This window comes from Cajanus cajan, chromosome 11, assembly GCF_000230855.2.
Source record: "Cajanus cajan strain Asha chromosome 11, NIPB_CcT2T_4, whole genome shotgun sequence".
NCBI lineage: Eukaryota > Viridiplantae > Streptophyta > Magnoliopsida > Fabales > Fabaceae > Cajanus > Cajanus cajan.
Window position 1 is genome coordinate 28,430,090 of NC_138527.1, and position 23,475 is coordinate 28,453,564.

General features: G+C 31.7%; 1 protein-coding gene and 1 pseudogene across 2 annotated transcripts; one reads left to right on the forward strand and one right to left on the reverse strand.

The window, feature by feature from the left end:
• Positions 1-349: 349 nt before the first annotated feature.
• Positions 350-2,251, reverse strand: LOC109800314 (large ribosomal subunit protein eL34). The gene is made up of 4 exons (XM_020361104.3): positions 2,093-2,251; positions 1,901-1,980; positions 934-1,043; positions 350-768 (listed from the first exon to the last, which is right to left on the reverse strand). Exons 1-4 carry the CDS (start codon positions 2,169-2,171, stop codon positions 675-677), a joined length of 363 nt encoding a protein of 120 aa, XP_020216693.1. The 5' UTR covers positions 2,172-2,251; the 3' UTR covers positions 350-674.
• Positions 2,252-8,465: 6,214 nt separating this feature from the next.
• LOC109800329 (uncharacterized) lies at positions 8,466-21,291 on the forward strand (annotated as a pseudogene). The gene is made up of 15 exons (XR_014430849.1): positions 8,466-8,677; positions 9,101-9,288; positions 9,409-9,767; positions 9,852-10,950; positions 11,137-11,412; positions 11,536-12,335; positions 12,427-12,911; positions 13,344-13,385; positions 14,651-15,196; positions 15,283-16,498; positions 16,546-16,842; positions 16,964-17,764; positions 17,844-19,629; positions 19,751-20,557; positions 20,649-21,291. The product of XR_014430849.1 is annotated as an uncharacterized LOC109800329 (transcript).
• The last annotated feature ends 2,184 nt before the right edge of the window (positions 21,292-23,475 follow it).

Sequence of the window (23,475 nt, forward strand, 5' to 3'; positions counted from 1 at the left end):
CCGTGCGACAATACTTTCTTTCATTCGGTTACACATAGAAGTTGATGAAACATAGACTTCTTATAAATTGACCCTTCCCCATCACACATTCTGCTATAGACATTATTCTTGGCGCATGTTCAAACTTGGCACAATCCAATTATCTGTATTATGTGCTTGATTCAACTAACTTTAACGAAATACTTTAGTTCTAACTAATCAAAAAAACTTTAAAAACCAATTAATTTCTAAACAAATGCACCACCCATCATTTCCAAAATATATATACTGATTTGCTGTAGGTCTTGATAACGCAGCTGATAGGTGAACTCACATTTCTATTCCTGGGAAACTAAGAAAATAATGCAGATAACCAAAAATAATAATTTTAATAGCAGAATACCACCACTAAAGCTGCCAGAATTGAGATATTCCAATTCGAGGAAAATTACAAAGTCCTATTGGGATATATAAAAACAAGATGATATCAATAAATCGTCAAAAGAAAAAATGAGACAAACAAAACTGTAACACAATGGCATTGTCGACAAAGTTAACTGCTCTAGAATGAGTTCAAACAAGCCAAATAATAAAAGCACAATTACCATGAGAACTCTAATAAAAATTGTGATTTACCGTAACCACTCAAACCTAACAGTCTTCCAAAAAGACGTGTCTCATTTCGTTGTCCATATTCAAGCCTTCAATGTCTGCTTTTCCTTAGCTTTCTGGATCTTCAAGACCTTCTTCACAATCTTTTGCTCTTCAACTAAGAAAGCTCTAATAATCCTATCGAACAAAAGACAAATATAAGCAAGTTATCCACTAACTCGCACCAAAACAATTAAATTCAGGAATTATTAAATATAAGCAAGTTATCCACTAACTCGTACCAAAAAATTAAATTCAGGAGTTATTAAATATATGTAGCTGTTAAAGTTGAGTAAGACAAACCTTTCTCTGACAGCACTTCCAGACAAAACTCCACCGTATGCACGATTCACAGTCCTCCGGTTTCTAGGTAACCTTGACCTCTTATATTCTGCAGGCCTCAAGTGTGGAATCTGATATTATCAAACATTAATTACACTAACAACCTTAGAAATGGAAACATTTATAACTAAACACAGGAAACATAATAGCCTAATGTGAAGCTAAAAAACAGAAATCAGGTAATCCAACAAAGCTTCAATATACCCAAATAGAACAATCATAAGAAAAATCATACATCACAAAAACGCATCTACATCATAAACTCATTCTAAGCTTATGAGTTAAGGTGAGACTTATCACGTCATTCCACATATCATCAATCAATATTAAAATTATGAAATCCAGATTAGGAAAGGAAAAAAATAAAAATAAAAGCACAGGCCAGAAACTAAGAGATTGTTCATCTTAGCTCATTCCCATTTTCCAATGCACATTCATCACCAATCTTTCCATCACAGTGGATTGGCGTTGAATGAGACCAAACAGTGTTTCAAACACACCCTAAAACTTTCTTAACAGCCCTGTTCACAAGCTTGGAAGGTAAAACTTATCAAACTTAACTTTGATAACCAAACCTCTAGAACTAAAAAAAAATTAAGGCAGGGACGAACATAATCCCATCTAAAAAGAAGCTAAAAATGGCTCTTAACAAATGTCAATTTATAAAATAATAATCAAAACCCAAGCTATGAACTTGTAGAAGTTCCCACCTTCTATACGCACTACTACTCCTTAATCTATCTGTTTACTTTAGTCTCACGCAGTACCCATCATACACACTAGCTGGGTTAAATCTAATACCATCCTTAATAATGTTCATAGCTAGTCCAAAGCAAAACAACACAAGAAAAAAGGCAATCAATGACAGAACAGTGAAAAATACACAAGGCTAAGAAAATAAAGAATGAGAGAGTAATGAAAAGCGCACCCCCTGAATCCTCTTTCCAGTGACGGGGCACTTGGGTCCGCTAGCCCTCTTCTTGGTGGTCTGATAAACGAGCTTACCACCTGCATTATTTCAACAACGAAAACACGAAAACAAGAACACGTTAGAATGAATTGAGAGCGCGAAAATCTTGGTTGGATGAGAAGGTAATGATTAGGGAGAGGAATTGATTACCAGGGGTCTTGACGACTCTGTGCTGGTTGGACTTCGTGGCATAGCTATGCCGCTTGCGATAGGTGAGACGCTGCACCATCTTCGAAGCTCTGCGTCTGTGTTGTTAGGGTTTTCGGAGGAAGCAGAAGATGCGCCGCAGGGAGCTATAAAAGGGGATTGCAGGCTTTTGTTTCGATGACCTACATCTAACGGTTCTACAGACACGCTCATCCAACACCGTTAGATAATGTTCCTCTATATTTAAAAATAAAAAATAAAATAATAATAATAATATTATTATTATTATTATTTTAATATATATGTATATTATATATAATATAATTAAATTTTATAAATTATTTAAATATATAAATCATATTTTATATTTATGATAAATAATTTATATTATAATAAAAAAATTATTTATCGATAATTTATTTTAAAATAATAATATTTAATTTATAAATAATTATGATAAATAAAAATTGAATTAAATAAAATATTAAAAAAAAAATTTACAAATTCTCTCCACAAGCAACAATCGTTAATAAAAAAATGATTTTGAAAGAAATAATTTTAATGCAATCAAATTTTTAATAAAGACTAATTTCTAGTAAAACATTAATTTTTTCCATCACTTAAAATTAAATTTGATTTTTCTTGTATTTCATAGTTAGTTCTCGAGGTAGTATTCAACTTTGATTTTTTTGTAGCTAAAAAATAATATTAATATAATAATAAAATATATTAGTTAATACAAAATTAAAATAAAAATTTAGAAAATATTAATCATTAAAATAGCATAAATAATATTTTTTAAATAATATTAATTATTTAATTTTCATATTTTCGCTATAATTCAATAAGAATAATTAGTGATACACTTTTTATTGATTATTTCTTCTTTGTTCAATATTTAATTTAATTGATTTTTTAATAAACAAAAAATTATTTTTACTTTTAACAATGATTTATCTATTGGTTTTATTTGAGTGAAGGACATATCTAAGTTGTTAATAATAATTAAAAAATAATTGAGTTAGACATTAGAACTTAAAAGAGATTAGTGGAAGGTATATGAAAAAGTTTACGAATAGCATTACCTGTTTGATACTTAAAAGGCGATAAATAACTTTCTTAATCAAATAAGAAATGAAAATTGATAAAATGTATTTAATCCAAGCAATTAATATATCAATAGACACTTCTCTCCACAATTAGTTGTAACGGTCATCCTCATTAAAGTGTCAGTATAAGGAAGTTTGAAGAATAAAAAACACATAAGAGAAGCACGTATTGTAAAATTACATTCATTATTTTTGTGTTTAAGTCTTGTACTTAATATTGTTGTATCACATCTTAAAAGTAGGATGAACAATATAGTTATCTTACCTAGCTTTAGCTCTGTTTCATTGCTTTGAGTCTAAAGAGGTTTCATTGAAAAATAATATTTAGGGTTTGAAGCCCGAAGATACTTTATGTTAAATAATACTTGAGTAGTTGTTTGAAAAGACAAGTTAAATAATACTTAAGTTGAGTTAAAAGTGATTTGTGAAAGAATACTTATATATTTGTAAAAGATAGTAGAACTTGATCGAGTTTGATCAAGAATATATAGGATATAGTCTCGGTAGTTGAGACAAATCAGTATAAAAATATTTTGTGTTATTCTTACTTACTCTTTCATTTTCACTCCTACAACTTCGCTACTATTTCATTTTTTTGAAAAGGTGTGAGTTTTTTTTTATTAACATTATTCAAGCTTTTCTCCAATGTTTTTCTTTTCTCCACAATTTTTAATTTAAGGGTTTGATCGTTAATATTTGATATAGAACATGAATCATTAAGTGGAGTAGGTAGTCTAACAAGACTTACTCTTGAATTAAGTGGTCATATTCTCTCTCTCTCTCTCTCTCTCTCTCTCTCTCTCTATATATATATATATATATATATATATATATATATATATATAGGGGTTATAATTACACCAATGTAACTTTTACTAAGTATTACACTGCTCAATAACTTTATATTAATTGTAAATTTTGTAAATCCAACCATTAGATTGAAAGTTCATATCACTTTATACGTGTATATCAAATTTTGTTAAAATTGAACAACAACTTGAAAGTAATCAAAGTGTTCATATTTTAGTGTATTTTAAAATAAATATATTACGTCAATTTTATTTTATAAAAATGAAGTATCAAAAAGTCATCTGGGATAAATATAAAATTTTGTATATATGATTTAAGAGATATGAACTTTCAATCTAACGGTTGAATTAACAAAATTTGCATTTAATATAGAGTTATTGAACGGTATAACACTTAGTAAAAGTTACACCGGTGTTATTATAACTCCCCTCATATATATATATATATATATATATATAGGGAGCATATCAAGTGAGAGAAAATTTATTATGAGAGATGAGAGGGTTAAAATATAACCCTTAGATTGATTTTACGAATTCTCAAATTTCAGTGTATCAAGTGAGAGAAAATTAATATAAGAGTTATATTTTAACCTTCTCATCTTTCATAATAAATTTCCTCTCACTTGATATGCTCCCTATATATATATTTAGTGTATTTTGAAATGAATATATTACGTCAATTTTGTTTTATAAAAATGAAGTATCAAATCATTGGATTAATATAAAATTTTGTATATATGATCTAAGATATATGAACTTTGAATCTAATGGTTAAATTTACAAAATTCGCATTTAATATAGAGTTATTGAACGGTTTAACACTTAATAAAAGTTACGCCGGTGTTATATATATATATATATATATATATATATATATATATATATATATATTAGTTTGAAATTGTTTTTCCCTCTACATTTTTTTAGACAATTTTACTCCTAAATCTTTAAATAATAAGAGAAATAACATTAAAAGTTACTTTTATTAACAGTTTCACACCAAAGTTAACCACTTGTAACTACTCAAATCCTCAAATTGTTAATCACATATTTATTTAATTAAATATCAATTATTTTATTTTATTTTTAAATTTTTAAATGAAATATAGAGGTATAAAATGTTTCAACCTCACTAATAAATATAATAAGCATAATGTGATAAAGTGATTTAATATGTATAAATGTAATGACTCATTATGATCTCTACACTTAACGACTTAATTAACAACAAGTAATAGAAAAATAAAATAAATAACTACTTAAGGATAACATTCAATAGTTATTGGATACTCATGGTTAATGTATACATATATTTACAACTAAAACTTTCATATACATATTTACATAATTGTATAGTAATCCATATAACTATAAATTTAGCCCTAGGTATCAATCAAGCACATCTACTACTATCTAGCTACTTTAGGGTAGTTCAAAATATCAACACTACCAACATTAACACGACCTCCCAAAATAGCTCCAAGAGAAACTTATCAATGTTTTGCTCCATATAAAGTATGATCACTATAGTTCATCCACATGGAACACACAAGGGTAAACTAGAGTTCTAAGAATCAACATAATTAATACAGGCATAAACAACTTTACAACCAACATAAGCAATTTAACCTATTACAGCACCGCACCAACTTACAACTTATACAACTTTCAACACGGGACTTCATATTTTCAATTAGTCCATCACATCATCAACACCACTATATCATGAGGACAACACCACATCAACAACTAAGAATTTCAACTCAACTACACAACAACTATATGTGTCGTCACATATTTTCACTAGGAGATCTCCTACAACACAAATGAGTAATAAGTGATTTGATCCTACCAAACCAACAATCTGACCTTTCCAATCTAGTTAGCTCAATATCCAAATGGGATATCAATTAATCCTCAACAACATGGTTTCTTAGATGTCATCACTTAAACTATGAAGTCTAGTATTCCTATCAAGGTAGAATAATTGGATATGGACCTACCACGACATTAGTTAGCTTAACCAAACCTCACATGGGATTAGTCCACTTACTACTCTCCAAATATTATATCCTTTTGATACTCAGTTAAGGATTCTAATCCTCAACCATGTTTTTTATTAAATTTTTGGTTGTTTTATACATGTGTATCTCGAACTTGCCTACATATAAATCAACATTGGTCGCTTTTAGTCAATATGGCTTGACTCGGCCCACATATTACATCAACTAAGGTTTTAGAGGAGCAACAACTTCCGCTTCAAGGGTCAACTTTCCAAGAAGGGTTTTCAACAAATTGGGTTCTCAAAGCACCATAACATAATATCTACACAATAGAATATGTAACTTTAAAATAACCTCTCCTCTAATCCTAGGTTGGTCAACATAGTACAACTTTTAACATCATGCCTAAATGCCTAAAACATCATCAACATTCATCATCTCAACAACACAACAACCTTAGGCATATTCAACACAACTATACAACAACATATAGTATACAACTCAACTTAGCTTAACTCTAAATCATTCAACTAAGCAACACACAACTTAACTCAACATAGTTAATTATACTTTATCTTAGATCAAGGTATAGATTCAATATAATACATCAAAATACAACATCTAATACAACCTATAACATCTCACAATACATTCACCTTTGCATCATAAGCAACAATTCCAATCCAAGTATATTGTGCTTGATGCTACACACTTGGCATCTTGCATCAATGAGGTAGGGAATCCTCTACCTTGCCCACACCCAACACTACACAACTCGTGTCTTGTATGGATTAGGTAGAAGCCCTTTGCACCTCATGTCCAGCGTGGTAAGGTTCTACACCTGGCCTTAAACCAACCTAAGATGTTTCTCTCTCCTCACGTCCATTGTTATTCACATCATGCCCCAACGTCATTTCAACCTGAGATAATTCTCTCTCTTCATGTCTGACGACACCAATCATGCGCTCGGTGTGAGTAAGATATGAGCCTTTGGTTTGAAGTGTGCCTAATGCCTTGAAGGTGGTGCGATGAGCATTCTACACTTGTGAAAAATCACAAATTCGCCTCTCATTCACCTAAAATCCACAAAATTCAACATGTAACACCAAAATACATGCATATACATTATATACCAGATATAACCTCATTTTCAACATGCAACTCATAATTAAACCAAATCATCCATCTTTTACAACATACTTCTCTAAAACTAAAACCAAAACCTCTAACTTCAACATGCATTCATCCCAAAACAAATCAACACAACAATCAATTTTTAGATTCAACAATATTCAACTCCACAAATCAATGTCCAAACAACAACTTAGTCGAAAATCAAAATGCAGCTTATTTTACCTCTTGGTAGAGCTAAATTGAGGTAAAAGAAGAGGAAATGAGCCTTGTACAGATCACGAAGCTTAATTCAAGATTCCTACAAACCTAAATCATCAACAATACAACATAAATGAGATTTAGGGAAAGAACAAGAGAAGATTTAAAGTAGGAGACTCACATATCAGAGCACTTTTCTCTAGATTTTCTCTCTCTAGGTTGTTGAAGAACATAACTTATAGAGTTTTATTTTAAATATAAACTTTACATATTTATCTCATTAGGATCAAAATGGATCTCTACCTAGAGAAACCCTAAAATTTCCTAAACTCATAAAGAATCTTAAGATTTCAAAGTTCCTCAAGATAAAACAACAATTCAACATAGCAATATATAATTAATAAAAGGCTAAAATCCTAATTTGATCCCTTATAATATTTTAAAGTTTCAATTTAGTCTTACTTTAATTTTTGGGTTCAATTTAGTCCATCTATTAAAAATGCTATCAATGTTTGTCTTCCATCTAAATTTTTCAAACGCCATTTAGGAGTGTTCATGTGATTGAGAATCACGGGTGTGATTCTCACGGCTCTTACTTAGCAGATTTTTTTATATGATTCACACCGTGGAAATCACGGGCGTAATTAAGAATCACAGGTGTGATTCTCACGAATCTTTAACGACGTTTGAGAAATTTAGATGAGAGACAAACATTGTTAATATTTTTGATATGTGAGGCTAAATTAAACCCAAAAATTAAAGTTAGATTAAATTGAAACTTAAAAATATTATAAAAGATCAAATTAAGATTTTATCCTTAATAAAATAGTAACACTTAAGAAACTTACGTGTTACAATATAAATATCAAACTCATATTTTGTAATATATATTATTTAGTTATTATATGAAATTAAAGAAAATTTTAAAGTTTGAAGGAAAAATGAGTTAGTATAAATTATTATATGTAAAATTTCAACAATATATCTTTTAACAAATTAAAATATATTTCTTTTAATTATTGAATATAATATTATTTTTAATTTTATATGTAAAATTAGTAAATATTTTATAAAAAATTATTAGTATATAATTATGTATTAATAAATAATTTAAAAAAAAAACAACTGGCCCCCTTTTTTTAGCTGGCTGAATCCGTCTGCCTCCTTATTTCAGCCTCCCCCTTCCATGTCGACGCTGACCTCACCATCTTCTGCCTCTGCGGTCTCTCTCCAGATTCAGGACGCTGCTGCAAGAAGACGCGTCCGTGATAGCCACTTCGAAAGAAAAATGACTTATACCACAAATGAAAAGTCACTGAAAAACCAAAATTTGTAAGTAAATGTATAATAGACTTTCACTTACCAACGTTTTTCAGTCAACTTTAAGGGTCATTATGATCATAAGTTTTTTCTATTAGTAGATGATTATATAATATTAAGATAATTATAAAATGTTATATAGATAAAATTAAGTAAAAAAAATCTTAAATAAACATAGCTCCAGCTTTTTATTTTAAAGCAAGTCAAACTCAAATTTTTTAATTAGATTCGATTAAATAAATAACTCAAATTTAATGAATAATGTTTTTTGCAAACCAAACTAAAATTTCAAGAATTCCGTTTATCTCGACTAGTTTATGACAAATGTTTGATATTTTCTATGTCCCTTTCGTGTTTTGGCGTTTGCCAAGTTAATTCCTTGCATTTTCTCTCTATCATTCTTTCTCTTATTTCCTTGTTTTCATTGTTTGACAGCTTTAGGAGGACCGATGCTAGCGTGGGGGATGGGACGAAATTCTTCATCTTTTGTAAATTATAATATAATATGTGGTATTCATGTCTCATTGATATGAACAACAAAGACATAACAAGACTTTATTTTTTTCTCCGACTCACCTGTTCCTTCCACAAACATCTCAAGAATCATTGTTGTGGCTACCATGGTAAAGTCCACATTCTCTTCCTTTGCCTATCAATGGACTTATGATATTTTTCTCAGTTTTCGAGGTGTGGACACCCGCACTGGTTTTACTGGAAACCTTTTTCATGCTCTGTGTCAACAGGGAGTCACCACCTTCATGGATGATCAAGAACTGAGGAAGGGTGAAGAAATCACACCGGCTCTGTTAAAGGCAATTCAAGAATCTAGGATTGCCATTGTCATTTTTTCACAAAACTATGCATCATCAACTTTTTGTTTGCAAGAACTTGTGAATATTATGGAGTGCTTCAAACACAATGGCATGCTGGTTTGGCCTGTTTTTTATCAAGTGGAACCATGTGACGTGCGGTATCAGAAAGGAAGCTATGCAGAAGCACTAGCCAAACATGAAAGCAAAATTAGTGACAAGAATAAGGTGAAAAAATGGAGATCAGTTTTGCAAGCAGCTGCTAATCTATCCGGTTTTCATTTCAAACAAGGGTATGCAAATAAGTAACCATTCTTTTCCTATATATTTTATTATTTTTTGTATGATACTAGAATTTCAATTATGCACTTGGGCAGGTACGAATATGATTTCATCCGAAATATCATTCAAGAAGTCTCTAGAAGCATCAATCGGAGCCCTTTATATGTTGCTAATTATCCAGTTGGCTTAGAGTCTCGCGTCCAAAAGGTGAAGTCACTTCTTGATCTTGAGTCAAATGATGGAGTCCACATGGTAGGGATTTATGGGATAGGTGGAATTGGAAAGACAACACTTGCATGTGCACTATACAATTTCATTGCTCATCAATTTCAAGGTCTCTCTTTTCTCGCTGACATTAGAGAAAGTTCGGTGAAAAAAGAGTTGGTACAACTTCAAGAGACACTTCTGCGTGATTTAGTTGGAGAGAAAGACATTAAGTTGGAGAATGTAAAGAAAGGGATTCCAACTATTAAAAGTAGGCTCTGTAAAAAGAAAGTTCTTTTAATTTTGGATGATGTTGACAAATTGAAGCAATTAGAAGTACTTGCAGGTAGACTTGATTGGTTTGGTTCTAGCAGTAGAATTATTATAACAACTAGAGATATCCATTTGCTACATGTTTATGGTGTTAAAAGAACGTATGAAGTAGAAGGATTAAATCATAAAGAAGCCCTTGAATTATTTAGCTGGAATGCTTTCAGAAGCAAACAGGTCAAACCTGGTTATCTGGACATTTCAAAGAGAGTCATAAAGCAATCTTATGGCCTACCGTTATCTCTAGAAATAATAGGCTCTGATTTATTTGGTAAGACAGAGTCACAATGTAAGTCAGCATTAGATGCTTACGAAAGAATTCCTCACGAAGATATTCAGCAAATCCTAAGGATAAGCTATGATGGGTTAAAGGAATTTGAAAAGCAGATATTTTTAGACATTGCTTGTGTTTTTAGAGGATACATAGTAACTGATGTCATAAATATTCTTCATAGTGGTCGTGGCTCTGCCCCAGACTATGCTATCCAGGTGTTGATTGATAAATGTCTAATAAAAATTGATCTACATCGTGTGAAAATGCATGATTTGATTGTGGATATGGGTAGAGAAATTGTACGGCTTGAATCACCTTCAAAACCATGTGAACGCACTAGATTATGGTTCTCTAAAGATATTCTTCATGCTTTCAAAAAGAACAAGGTATGTGCATTGTGCAGCACTTATTTGTCTCTGATCCTTCATTTTTCCTTTTTGACAAATGCTTAGCAGATGACCTGGTTGTTAATCCTCTGCAATTAAATTTTATGTTTACAAAATTTGTTAGTTTTAGATCATAAGATTTATAATTTGAAAACTTTATCCTAATTTGACTATTATGGCTAAAAGGGATCTGATAAAACCAAGATCATTATGCTACACTTGCCTAAAGTTAAAGAAGTGCAATGGGATGGAACCGCTTTGGGGAAGATGGAAAACCTTAAAATATTGGTGGTAGAAAATGCTCACTTTTCTAGAGGACCTAATTCTCTTCCAAAAAGTTTAAGAGTGGTAAAATGGTGTGCATATCCTGAATCATCATTGGCTGCTGATTTTGATCCAAAGAAACTTGTCATATTGGACTTGCCTATGAGTTCTTTTACATTCAAGAATCAACTGAACATGGTATTATTAGTAGCTAACCATCTTGGATTCTTGATGTTTATTTGGTCTTGGATATTAATGAGTCACAATTCCATTTGAAAATTCATAAATTAGTTACTATGTTGTTTTTTTTGCATTTTGCAGAAATTCAAGTCTTTGATGGAAATGAACTTGAGTAGATGCAAATTACTAAAAAAAATACCTGACATGTCTGGAGTACCAAATCTGAAGAAACTGCTTCTTGTTAATTGCTCAAATTTAGTTGAAGTTCATGATTTGGTTGGATTCCTTGATAAACTTGAATATCTGACTGAATCTTGATTGTTGCACCAGTCTTAGGGTTCTTCCTTGTAGCATGAACTTAACATCTCTTAAAACCATGTACCTTAGGAATTGCACAAGTCTCACGAGTTTTCCAGAAGTTTTAGGGAACATGAAAAACATTCGGGAACTTGATATGAGTGATAGTGGTATATATGACTTACCTTCTTCAATTGGAAATCTTGTTGGGCTTGTAGTTCTTATTCTAACTGTGCACTGCACTACTTGAACTACCTAGTAGTGTTTTTATGCTGCCAAAATTAGGGCACTTGGAAGCTAACTTTTGTTTGCGGCTTGCACAAGTACAGATTAGGGAAGGTCAAGATCTAGAAACAATGTCTTCACGTGTCAAGGATGCTAGTTTTGACTTTTGCTATCTGACAGATAAATTTCTTTGTGCACTTCTTCCTTGCTTGCGCAATGTTACAGATCTATCCCTCAGTAACAGAAATATCACAATCCTTCCATCATCCATTGGTGCATGTCTTTCCTTAACAACACTTCGTTTGAATGAATGCAAGGAGCTTCTAGAAATCAAAGGCTTGCCACCAAACATAAAATTTCTTTATGCCTTTAATTGCACATCGTTGACTTCCAAGTCTAAGGAGATGCTACCGAATCAGGTATCTTATCTATGTTTTGAATATTTTCTCATATTCTTTCAGCAAAAATAAAGATAAAATAACATCTATTGTCATGATGCTTAACTGACAGACACTACACGAGACTGGGGGCAAACAATTTCTACTTCCAGGATCAACTATCCCAAGTTGGTTGAATTGCAGTAGCAAGGGTCCATCAATGCGTTTCTGGTTTCGTAACAAGTTCCGGGCAATTACTTTATGTGCTGCTGGACTTTTCCGTGGTTACGCGTACTGTGAGTGGCAGCTGAAAGTTAATGGTATGCAACAGTTCCCTGTAATTTCTCTAAGTGAATGTGATAGTGTTGCTGGAGCTTATTCAAATCGGACAAATCATACAATTCTGTCCGATCCACTTGAAATAGGGAATAATAAATTTGAAAGATTACATATGAGGAATGGATGGAACAGTGCTGAGATTTTGTTTGAGAATTATGGACGACCAATAGAAGGTATGAAATGGATAGGAGTACATGTACAGAAAGAGAAAACAAGCACTGCAGATATTCAATTTACAGAGCCCGAGTTTTCAATGGTCAACGATGAATTCCTGAATTAATTTAGCACTGCCAATAATGGTTCTTTCTGACTCTCTATCTGAGGCTCTTCCGTGTCTTAGATCACATTTTAAGTTTCTTTTATGCTTCCATCCATTCATTGTAATAGAAAATGCACAAGAGCTTACTCGGTATTTCTGTGCATTATTTTGTTACCTGTGGCTAATTGGTTGGTGAGTTTACTTTATTTACACTAATCAGGTCTCACCTTTATAGTTATATCAGATCCTCTGTTTTATTTAAAATTTTCCACTTTTGTTAGTTAAATATATTTGGACGTGTCGTGTGGTATGAACCCATTTAGCACAACATAAAATCCTAGAATAACAACTTTATCACTACTTGAAAGTGTGGAAGTGAAGGCGTTTAAATTGGAATCCAGTAAGAAAAAAATTAAATGCGTTTTGATTCACTGTATAATATTGTTTTGCAGTTTGAAAGTTGATACTAATGTGCCTAAACAGTTTATTAAAAGGTGGAGTGTGCTAACATAGAAACCTTTTAAATTGAAATATCATGGCAACCATTGCAATCGCAGACAATGGGTTAAATAGTGAGGGGTTTTCATGATTAAAAAGGACAAAGATCAAGTACAAGAAAGAATTCTTCAAATGTGAGAGATTCTAATTTTGGCAATCACTATCTGACAGATGAACCTCTTCCTAAAATTCTTCCATACATGCTCAATGTGACAGTTCTATTCCTTGATCAATGCAATGTTACAATCCTCCATCAAGCATCAATACATGACACAGCTTGCTTTGGATGAATGCAATGAGCCTGGAGAAATGAAAGGATTCCTGCCAAAATTTTCTGTATTAAACTGAACCTCATGGATTTCCTAGTCTCAGGTATCTCTGTTTTTATGTTTGGTCGTGGTCACAACTTATGTGGGATGCTTGGTGCTAGCTATTCTTGTTAAATGAAAAACAATCCTTGTTTTCAAGCTGACGATCATTTTTATATGTCTGAATACATTTGAAAAGTGATAAAGAAATTAAATTTATATTAAGTTTTTATTAAATAAATGATAACTTAAAATTTTATAAAAATAATGTTATTAGGTATTGCATTTGTAATTAGTACAATATTAAATTATATTTATTCAGAATTTATAAGTGAAAAATAATTTTTAATTAAGAGTCATGATTATAATAATGTTATAAATATATTATTAAAATAAAATATAAAAAGAAAAGTTTTGCAATAAAATCTAAAAATCCATCCATCCATATGAAATTTAAATTGGTAAATAAGGTGTTACATATAAGTTTGAAAATAAGATAATTTTATATAAGTGTGGTAATAAGAAATTTTCAATTTAATAATTTTTTTAGAAAATGTGGCTCATATCAGTGAGGAAAAATAATAAGTCTTATAATAATATTTGAATTATATTATAATTAATTTGAATGTGTAGTTATTAAGACATAATATATATAACATATTTGTAGTATAATGCATCACATGGTAATAGAAATGACATACAAAAATTAGAAATAACCTTAAATTTTAACTTTGTAACTTCTATAAAGTTCTTGTGATCTCAGGCAATGTTCCTCTTATAAACGATAATGTTATATAATGAGATTAAAAAAATGATGTTCATAATATATATATATATTTTTTTTAGAATAACGATATGCCGATTAAAACAAGAGAATAAAATAGTGTCGCATTGATAAACTCCAAAAACCCAAAAACCGAGGAGTACAAATTGAAAGGGAAAAAATTATAAAGAGATAATAAAGTATCTCTTACGAATAGATTGTTTGAAACTTTTAATTCCACAATCCCAACAATCATGGCAAAGTCAACATCCTCTTCCTTTGCCTATCAATGGACTTATGATGTTTTTCTGAGTTTTCGGGGTGAGGACACCCGCATTGGTTTTACTGGAAACCTTTTTCATGCTCTGTGTCAAAAGGGAGTCAACACCTTCATGGATGATCAAGAGCTGAGGAAGGGTGAAGAAGTGACACCAGCTTTGTTAAAGGCAATTCAAGAATCTAGGATTGCCATTGTCATTTTTTCACAAAACTATGCATCATCAACTTTTTGTTTGCAAGAACTTGTGAATATTATGGAGTGCTTCAAACACAATGGCATGCTGGTTTGGCCTGTTTTTTATCAAGTGGAACCATGTGACGTTCGCTATCAGAAAGGAAGTTATGCAGAAGCACTAGCCAAACATGAAAGCAGAATTAGTGACAAGAATAAGGTGAAAAAATGGAGGTCAGTTTTGCAAGCAGCAGCTAATCTATCCGGTTGGCATTTCAAACAAGGGTATGCAAATAAGTAACCATTCTTTTCCTATATATTTTATTATTTTTCGTAGGGTATTAGAATTTTAATTTTTTGCACTTGGGCAGGTACGAATATGATTTTATCCGAGATATCATTCAAGAAGTCTATAGAAGGATCAATCGGAACCCTTTATATGTTGCTAATTATCCAGTTGGCTTAGAGTCTCGCGTCCAAAAGGTGAAGTCACTTCTTGATCTTGAGTCAAATGATGGAGTCCACATGGTAGGGATTTATGGAATAGGTGGAATTGGAAAAACAACACTTGCTTGTGCAGTATACAATTTCATTGCTCATCAATTTGAAGCTCTCTCTTTTATTGCTGACATTAGAGAAAATTCAGTGAAAAAAGACCTGGTACAGCTTCAGGAGACACTTCTTTCTGATATAGCTGCAGAGAAAGACATCAAGTTAGGGAACGTAAAGAAAGGGATTCCAATAATTAAAAGTAGGCTATGTAAAAAGAAAGTTCTTTTAATTTTGGATGATGTTGACAAATTGAAGCAATTAGAAGCACTTGCAGGTGGACTTGATTGGTTTGGTCCAGGCAGCAGAATTATTATCACAACCAGAGATATCCATTTGCTACATGTTCATGGTGTTGAAAGAACTTATAAAGTTAAAGGATTAAATCATGAAGAAGCCTTTGAATTGTTCAGCTGGAATGCTTTCCATAGAAAGCAGGTTGATCCTGGTTATCTGGACATTTCAAAGAGAGTATTGCAACATTCTAATGGCCTACCATTATCTCTGGAAATAATAGGCTCTGATTTATATGGTAAGACAGAGTTGGAATGGAAGTCAGCATTAGATACTTATGAAAGAATTCCTCATGAAGATATTCAACAAATCCTAAGAGTTAGCTATGATGGCTTAAAGGAATTTGAAAAGGAAATATTTTTAGACATTGCTTGTTTCTTTAAAGGATACTGTCTGCATGATGTCATAAGCATACTACATAGTGGTCGTGGCTCTGCCCCAGACTATGCTATCCAGGTGTTGGTTGATAAATGTCTAATAATAATTAATCGACATTGTGTGAGAATGCATGATTTGATTGAAGATATGGGTAGAGAAATTGTAAGGCTTGAATCACCCTCAAAACCAGGTGAACGCAGTAGATTATGGTTCTCTAAAGATATTCTTCGTGTTTTCAAACAGAACAAGGTATGTGCATTACGCTTATTTGTCTCTTGGATCCTTCCATTTTTCATTTTTGACAAAGACATATTGGAAGACCTGGTTATTAACCCTCTACAATTAAATTTTATATTTACGAAATTTGTTAGTTATTAGATAATAAGCTTTATAATTTGAAAATTTTATCCTAATTTGACTATTATGGCTTAAAGGGATCTGATAAAACTGAGATCATCATGCTACACTTGCCTAAAGTTAAAGAAGTGCAATGGGATGGAATCGCATTGGAGAATATGGAAAACCTCAAAATATTGGTGGTAGAAAATATTCACTTTTCTAGAGGACCTAGTGCTCTCCCAAAAAGTTTAAGAGTGCTAAAATGGAGCCTATATCCTGAACCATCCTTGCCTACTAATTTTGATCCAAAGAAACTTGTCATATTGGACATGCCTATGAGTTCCTTTACATTCAAGAATCAACTGAACATGGTATTATTAGTAGCTAACAATCTTGGGTTCTTGATGTTTATTTGGTCTTGGATATTAATAAGTTATAACTCCATTTGAAAATTCATAAATTATTTACTACGTTGTTTTTTGTATTTTGCAGAAATTCAAGTCTTTGATAGAAATGAATTTCAGTGGTTGCCAATTACTAAAAGAAATACCCGACATGTCTGGAGCACCAAATTTGAAGAAATTGCATCTTGTTAATTGCAAAAATTTAGTTGAAGTTCATGATTCTGTTGGATTCCTTGATAAACTGGAATATTTGAATCTTGATGATTGCAGCAGTCTTAGGATTCTTCCCTATGGCATGAACTTAACTTCTCTTAAGAACATGTACCTTATGAATTGCACAAGTCTGAGGAGTTTTCCAAAAATTTTAGGGAAGATGGAAAACATAGATTCACTTTATTTGAGTGGTAGTGACATAAGTGGCTTGCCTTTTTCAATTGAAAATCTAGTTGGACTCAAATTCCTGGGTCTCAATGGATGCAGATGGCTACTTGAACTACCAAGTAGTATTTTTAAGCTGCCACTACTTAAGATGTTGGGTGCTGACTTTTGTGAGCGGCTTGCTCGAGTTCAGAATGGGGAAGGTCAAGGTCAAGTAACAATGTCTTCAAGTGTGGACTATGTTAATTTTAATCATTGTTATCATTTGACAGATCAATTTCTTTGCACAGTTCTTCCTTGGTTGCACAATGTAACATATCTATCCCTTAGTTATAGTAATATCACAATCCTTCCATCATCCATCAGTGTCTGTGTCTCCTTAAAAACACTTTATTTGAATGGATGCAAGGAGCTTCGAGAAATCAAAGGCCTTCCACCAAACATAAAAAATCTTTCAGCTATCAATTGCACATCTTTATCTTCTGAGTCTAATGAAATGTTACTGAATGAGGTATCTTATCTATGTTTTGAATATTTTCTCATAAACGTGGATGCTTAACTGACATATTTTAATTAAATGTGATTGACAGAGACTACACGAGAATGGGGGCAGAGATTTCATATTTACAGGATCAAGTATGCCAAGTTGGTTGAATTGCAGTAGCAAGGGTCCATCCCTGCGTTTCTGGTTTCGTAACAAGTTCCCGCCAATTACTCTATGTGTTGGAGGAATTGGTAGCTATCACCGTTCGTGGCGCCTGTTGGTTAATGGCGTGTCACATTTGGTACCACCTTACATTGGTGGAAGAGGTTTCAATGAGTTTACAGATCATACTTCTGTGTATGATGGGCTCGAAAAAAGACATGTTAAAAAAGATGGGAATGGATGGAACTGTGCTGAGATTTTGTTTTGGAATTGTATAACATGGACGGGAGTACGTGTACTGGAACAAAAAACAAACATGGCAGATATTCAATTTACAAATCCCCACTTTTCAGTAGCAGATAAATAATTCGGGAATGAATTTCTCGCTGCCCAAATAAAATGGATGGGAGTACATGTACCGGAACAACAAAAAAACAAACATGGCATATATTGAATTTATAAATTCCCACTTTTCAATAATAGAGAAAGAACTCGGGAATGAATCTACAAAAAGAAGGATACAGCAAGGTATTATATGTAAAAAAAAAAAAAAAAAAAGAATTTCAATCAAGCCTGAAATTTCACTTTGCAATTAAGCATTAGATGATTTCATATATGTTAAGATGGAACACCTAGCTTGCCACCACTACTTTTACTTAAGTATTAAGGTTAGTTTTATTATTATTTACCAATTTTTGACCCCCGTAATGCGTGGGATTATAAGTAATTTTATATAATGTAACATAATTAGATGTATTTTAAATATTTTTAAAAATATATTACTTAAACATAAAAGTATAAAATAAATTTATTATTTTAAGATTACATTTTGCTCATTCTATGTTGTAAAAATATTTTATAATCAAATTATTTAAATTTTGAAAAATTAGATATCATAACATATATATAAGTATTTAAGAAATTAGTGTCATTTTAATTTGTTAAATTCTGTTGTAAAAAATATAAGGTAGAGTAGAATTTGTATTTACATTTGAACTTTAATGTAAGAACATTAAGAGAGTAGTATATTAAATATTTTGTATAAAGTAAATTATCTAATTACCAATCACATTTTTTCAAGATATACTTTTATCTATTATCAGATAAATTTTAAAAAAATATATATAAAATAATATACTAAATCTAATAAAAGAAAAACACATTGGACCATTAATTCAAATACTTGACATTTTTTAGTATATATGATTATCAAAAAAATGAAATGGTAATATAGGCACCGATGTATCATGATTCATGTGAGTTTAAAATGATGAGAGGTTATAAGATAAAATAAATAAAATAAAGAGATAATTTTTAATACTTGTAATGATTAATTTTTATAATATCAAATTATATAACTGAATAGTTATTTGAAATTAAAGTATATTGGTAAATTGTTAGTTTTAGATCATAAGATTTATAATTTAAAAACTTTATCCTAATTTGATTATTATGGCTTAAAGGGATTCGATAAAATCCAGAGCATAATGACACACTTGCCTAAAGTTAAGAAGTGCAATGGGATGGAACTGCATTGGGGAAGATGGAAAACCTTAAAATATTGATGGTAGAAAATGCTCACTTTTCTAGAGGATCTAATGCTCTCCCCAAAAGTTTAAGAGTGCTAAAATGGTGTGCATATCCTGAATCATCATTGCCTGCTGATTTTGATCCAAAGAAACTTGGACTTGCCTATGAGTTCCTTTACATTCAAGAATCAACTGAACATGGTATTATTAGTAACTAACCATCTTGGATTCTTGATGTTTATTTGGTCTTGGATATTAATGAGTTGTAATTCCATTTGAAAATTCATAAATTAGTTACTATGTTGTTTTTTGCATTTTGCAGAAATTCAAGTCTTTGATGGAAATGAACTTGAGTAGATGCAAATTACTAAAAAAATACCTGACATGTCTGGAGTACCAAATCTGAAGAAACTGCTTCTTGATAATTGCTCAAATTTAGTTGAAGTTCATGATTCGGTTGGATTCCTTGATAAACTTGAATATTTGAATCTTGATTATTGAACCAGTCTTAGGGTTCTTCCTTGTGGCATGAACTTAACTTCTCTTAAAATCATGTACCTTAGGAATTGCACAAGTCTCACGAGTTTTCCAGAAATTTTAGGGAAGATGAAAAACATTCGGAATGTGATAGTGGTATATATGACTTACCTTCTTCAATTGGAAATCTTGTTGGGCTTGTAGTTCTGATTCTAACTGGATGCACTACACTACTTGTACTGCGAGTAGTGTTTTTATGCTGCCAAAACTCGGGCACTTGGAAGCTCACTTTTGTTTGCGGCTTGCACAAGTAAAGAATAGCGAAGGTCAAGATCAAGAAACAATGTCTTCATGTTTCAAGGATGCTAGTTTTGACTTTTTCTATGTTAGTTTTGACTTTTGCTATCTGACAGATAAATTTCTTGGTGCACTTCTTCCTTGCTTGCGCAATGTTACAGATCTATCCCTCTGTAACAGCAATATCACAATCCTTCCATCATCCATCAGTGCATCTCTTTCCTTAACAACACTTCGTTTGAATGAATGCAAGGAGCTTCTAGAAATCAAAGGCCTGCCACCTAACATAAAATTTCTTTATGCCTTTAATTGCACATCGTTAACTTCCAAGTCTAAGGAGATGCTACTGAATCAGGTATCTTATCTATGTTTTGAATATTTTCTCATATTCTTTCAGCAAAAATAAAGATAAAATAACATCTATTGTCATGATGCTTAACTGACAGACACTACACGAGACTGGGGGCAAACGTTTTCTACTTCCAGGATCAACTATCCCAAGTTGGTTGAATTGCAGTAGTAAGGGTCTATCCATGCGTTTCTGGTTTCGTAACAAGTTCCCGGCAATTACTTTATAGGCTGCTGGACTTTCCCGAGGTTACGCTTTCTGTGAGTGGCAGCTGAAGGTTAATGGTATGCAACAGTTCCCTGTAATTTCTCTAAGTGAATGTGATAGTGTTGCTGGAGCTTATTCAAATTTGACAAATTATACAATTCTGTCCAATCCACTCGAAATAGGGAATAATAAATTTGAAAGATTACATCTGAAGAATGGATGGAACAGTGCTGAGATTTTGTTTGAGAATTATGGACGACCAATAGAAGGTATGAAATGGATAGGAGTACATGTACAGAAAGAGAAAACAAGCATTGCAGATATTCAATTTACAGAGCCCGAGTTTTCCATGGTCAACGATGAATTCCTGAAGCCAATAATGGTTCTTTCTGCCAAAATATTTCTGTATTAAACTGAACCTCATGGATTTCCTAGTCTTAGGTATCTCTGTTTTTATATTTTGGTCGTGGTCACAACTTTTGTGGGATGCTGGGTGCTAGCTATTCTTGTTAAATGAAAAAATCCTTCCTCCACTTTTTTTGAATTCTGTTTTTCACTTTCATTTTGAACGATTAGTTAGAAACTGGGAATGCCTATTTCACAGAAGCAAACTTTTTTCTCTCAAAATGCATCTTTTGCCTTTCTCTTATTTTGGAAACTCTGGCATCCCAATTCCCATACAGCTATAGACATCATTCTTGGTACATGTTTAAATTAGGCAATCCAATTATCTGTCGTATGAGCTTAATTAAACTAATTTAAATGAAAGTCTTTTTTCTAGCTTTCCAAAACAACTTTAACCAACAATTTATTTTTTGAAAAAAAATGTGCCACCGAACATGTCCAAAAGTTATGTACTGAATATGCAACTGCAACATCAGATGCAAAATATAGTTTTTCTTCTTCACCGATTTCAAATTTTGCAATATTCTCTAGGAAACACAGTAGATATTGGAGATAGCTAAAAATAACCTTTTAATTGCAGAATACCACCAGTAAAGCCGATGTCCAAATTCGAGGGAAATTATAAGGTGCTATTATAATAATTTTTTTTATCAGTAGGTTCTATTATAATATTATAATATATAAGAAAAATAAAAATGGAGACAAACAAAACTATACCAAAATGGCATTGTCGACCAGGTTAACAATTGTTCTAGAATGAGTTCAAACAACGCAAGATTAACATGAGAACTCTAATAAAATGTGTGATTTACTACAACCACTCAAACCTAACAGTCCTCCAAAAAGATGTGTGTCATTTTGTTGTCCAAATTCAACCCTTCAAGGCCTGCTTTTCCTTAGACTTCCGGATCTAAAGATCTTCTTCACCATCTTTTGCTTTTCAACTAAGAAAGCTCTGATAATTGCAAGTTATTATGCAACTCACACCAAACAACTAAATTCATAAACTCCACCATATGCACAGTTCACAGTGCTACGGTTTCTAGGTAGCCTTGACCTCTAATATCTTATATTCTGCAGGCCTCAAGTGTAGAATCTGCAATTGTTAAGCATACATTACCATGACAACCTTAGAAGTTGAAATAGTCACACAATTTTATCCCAGCGCACGAAACATATTATGCCTCAAGTGTACAGCAAAAATCATTGGTAAGCCAATGAAACCAGTAAGGAAAATCACGCATCATACAAAAACATCTGCTCATTATATATTCATTGTATGACAATGAATCAAGCAGAGATTGATCCATACGTCATTACAAGAATCATTAATCAATATTAAAATTTTGAAATGTGTTTGTTTTACTAATTTTTCATTCTTCAATGCACAATCATCGCCAAACTACTCTTCCATGGCTTGGCACTAAAAGTGTTTAACCCTGTTCACAAACTTGGAAGGTAAAACATATCAAAATCAACTTTTGTTGGTAGTTAAGATTTTTTTATTATCATAATTAAATATTTTAAAGTCTTCTTAATTTTATGTTTTGTTTGTAAATTTAGTTAAATATTATTTATATTAGAAAAAGTAAGTTGTGAAGATAAATAATATTTGTTTGTTTAATGTTGTTTGTTTTACCCAATTAAAGAGTTAATTAGTTATAGTGTTAATATGCATGTTATAACACTTTCAATACATACAAAATTGAGTTCATATATCATATCAACTTTTCTCCTCTTTTGTATTTGTAAAGTTGCAAATTTTTTAATTTTAGTATGTTATATTAGTACTTAATCATACACCTTTTCAACAACTTTGATAACATGAAGCTAAAAATTGACACTAAGACTGTCAATTTATACTTAATAAAAACACAAGTTATTATGTATGTTCCTTAATTTATCTGTTTACTTTAGCCTTACACAGTTCCCATTTACTACTCAACTACTGTTGGGTCATATTCTAGTTGGAGGTTAGGCTTTGTCTGTGTCAGAATGTCCCATGATTGGGCCATCTCGGATTTTGGTGGGCCATGTCTGACATCGTATCTGCACCATGTCCGTGTCGAGTCCGTTTTCGACAAGGGACGCTGATGCATGAAGGCACCTATTGCTCCCATTTACTTCTTATATAAAATTCATTATTTCTCGCAATTTAGATCGAAGAATTTAATAAGTGCAATAAAACATATTCTATTAATATAATTTTTAGAATATTAAAATAATTCTAGCTAATAGAAAGTATGATGATTTAAAGTAAGTTACAGTAAAAATATTGAATCTCACATAGTATATAATTATGATTATATTAA

Bases quoted from the DNA above. Each gene is read 5' to 3' on its own strand.
- LOC109800314 (XM_020361104.3), bottom strand. From the start codon at position 2,171: ATGGTGCAGCGTCTCACCTATCGCAAGCGGCATAGCTATGCCACGAAG. The intron at 1,044-1,900 runs GTGCGCTTTTCA...TGATAATATCAG, and splicing joins CTGGAAAGAGGATTCAGGGG to ATTCCACACTTGAGGCCTGC. The intron at 769-933 runs GTTTGTCTTACT...TTTGTTCGATAG, and splicing joins GGAAGTGCTGTCAGAGAAAG to GATTATTAGAGCTTTCTTAG.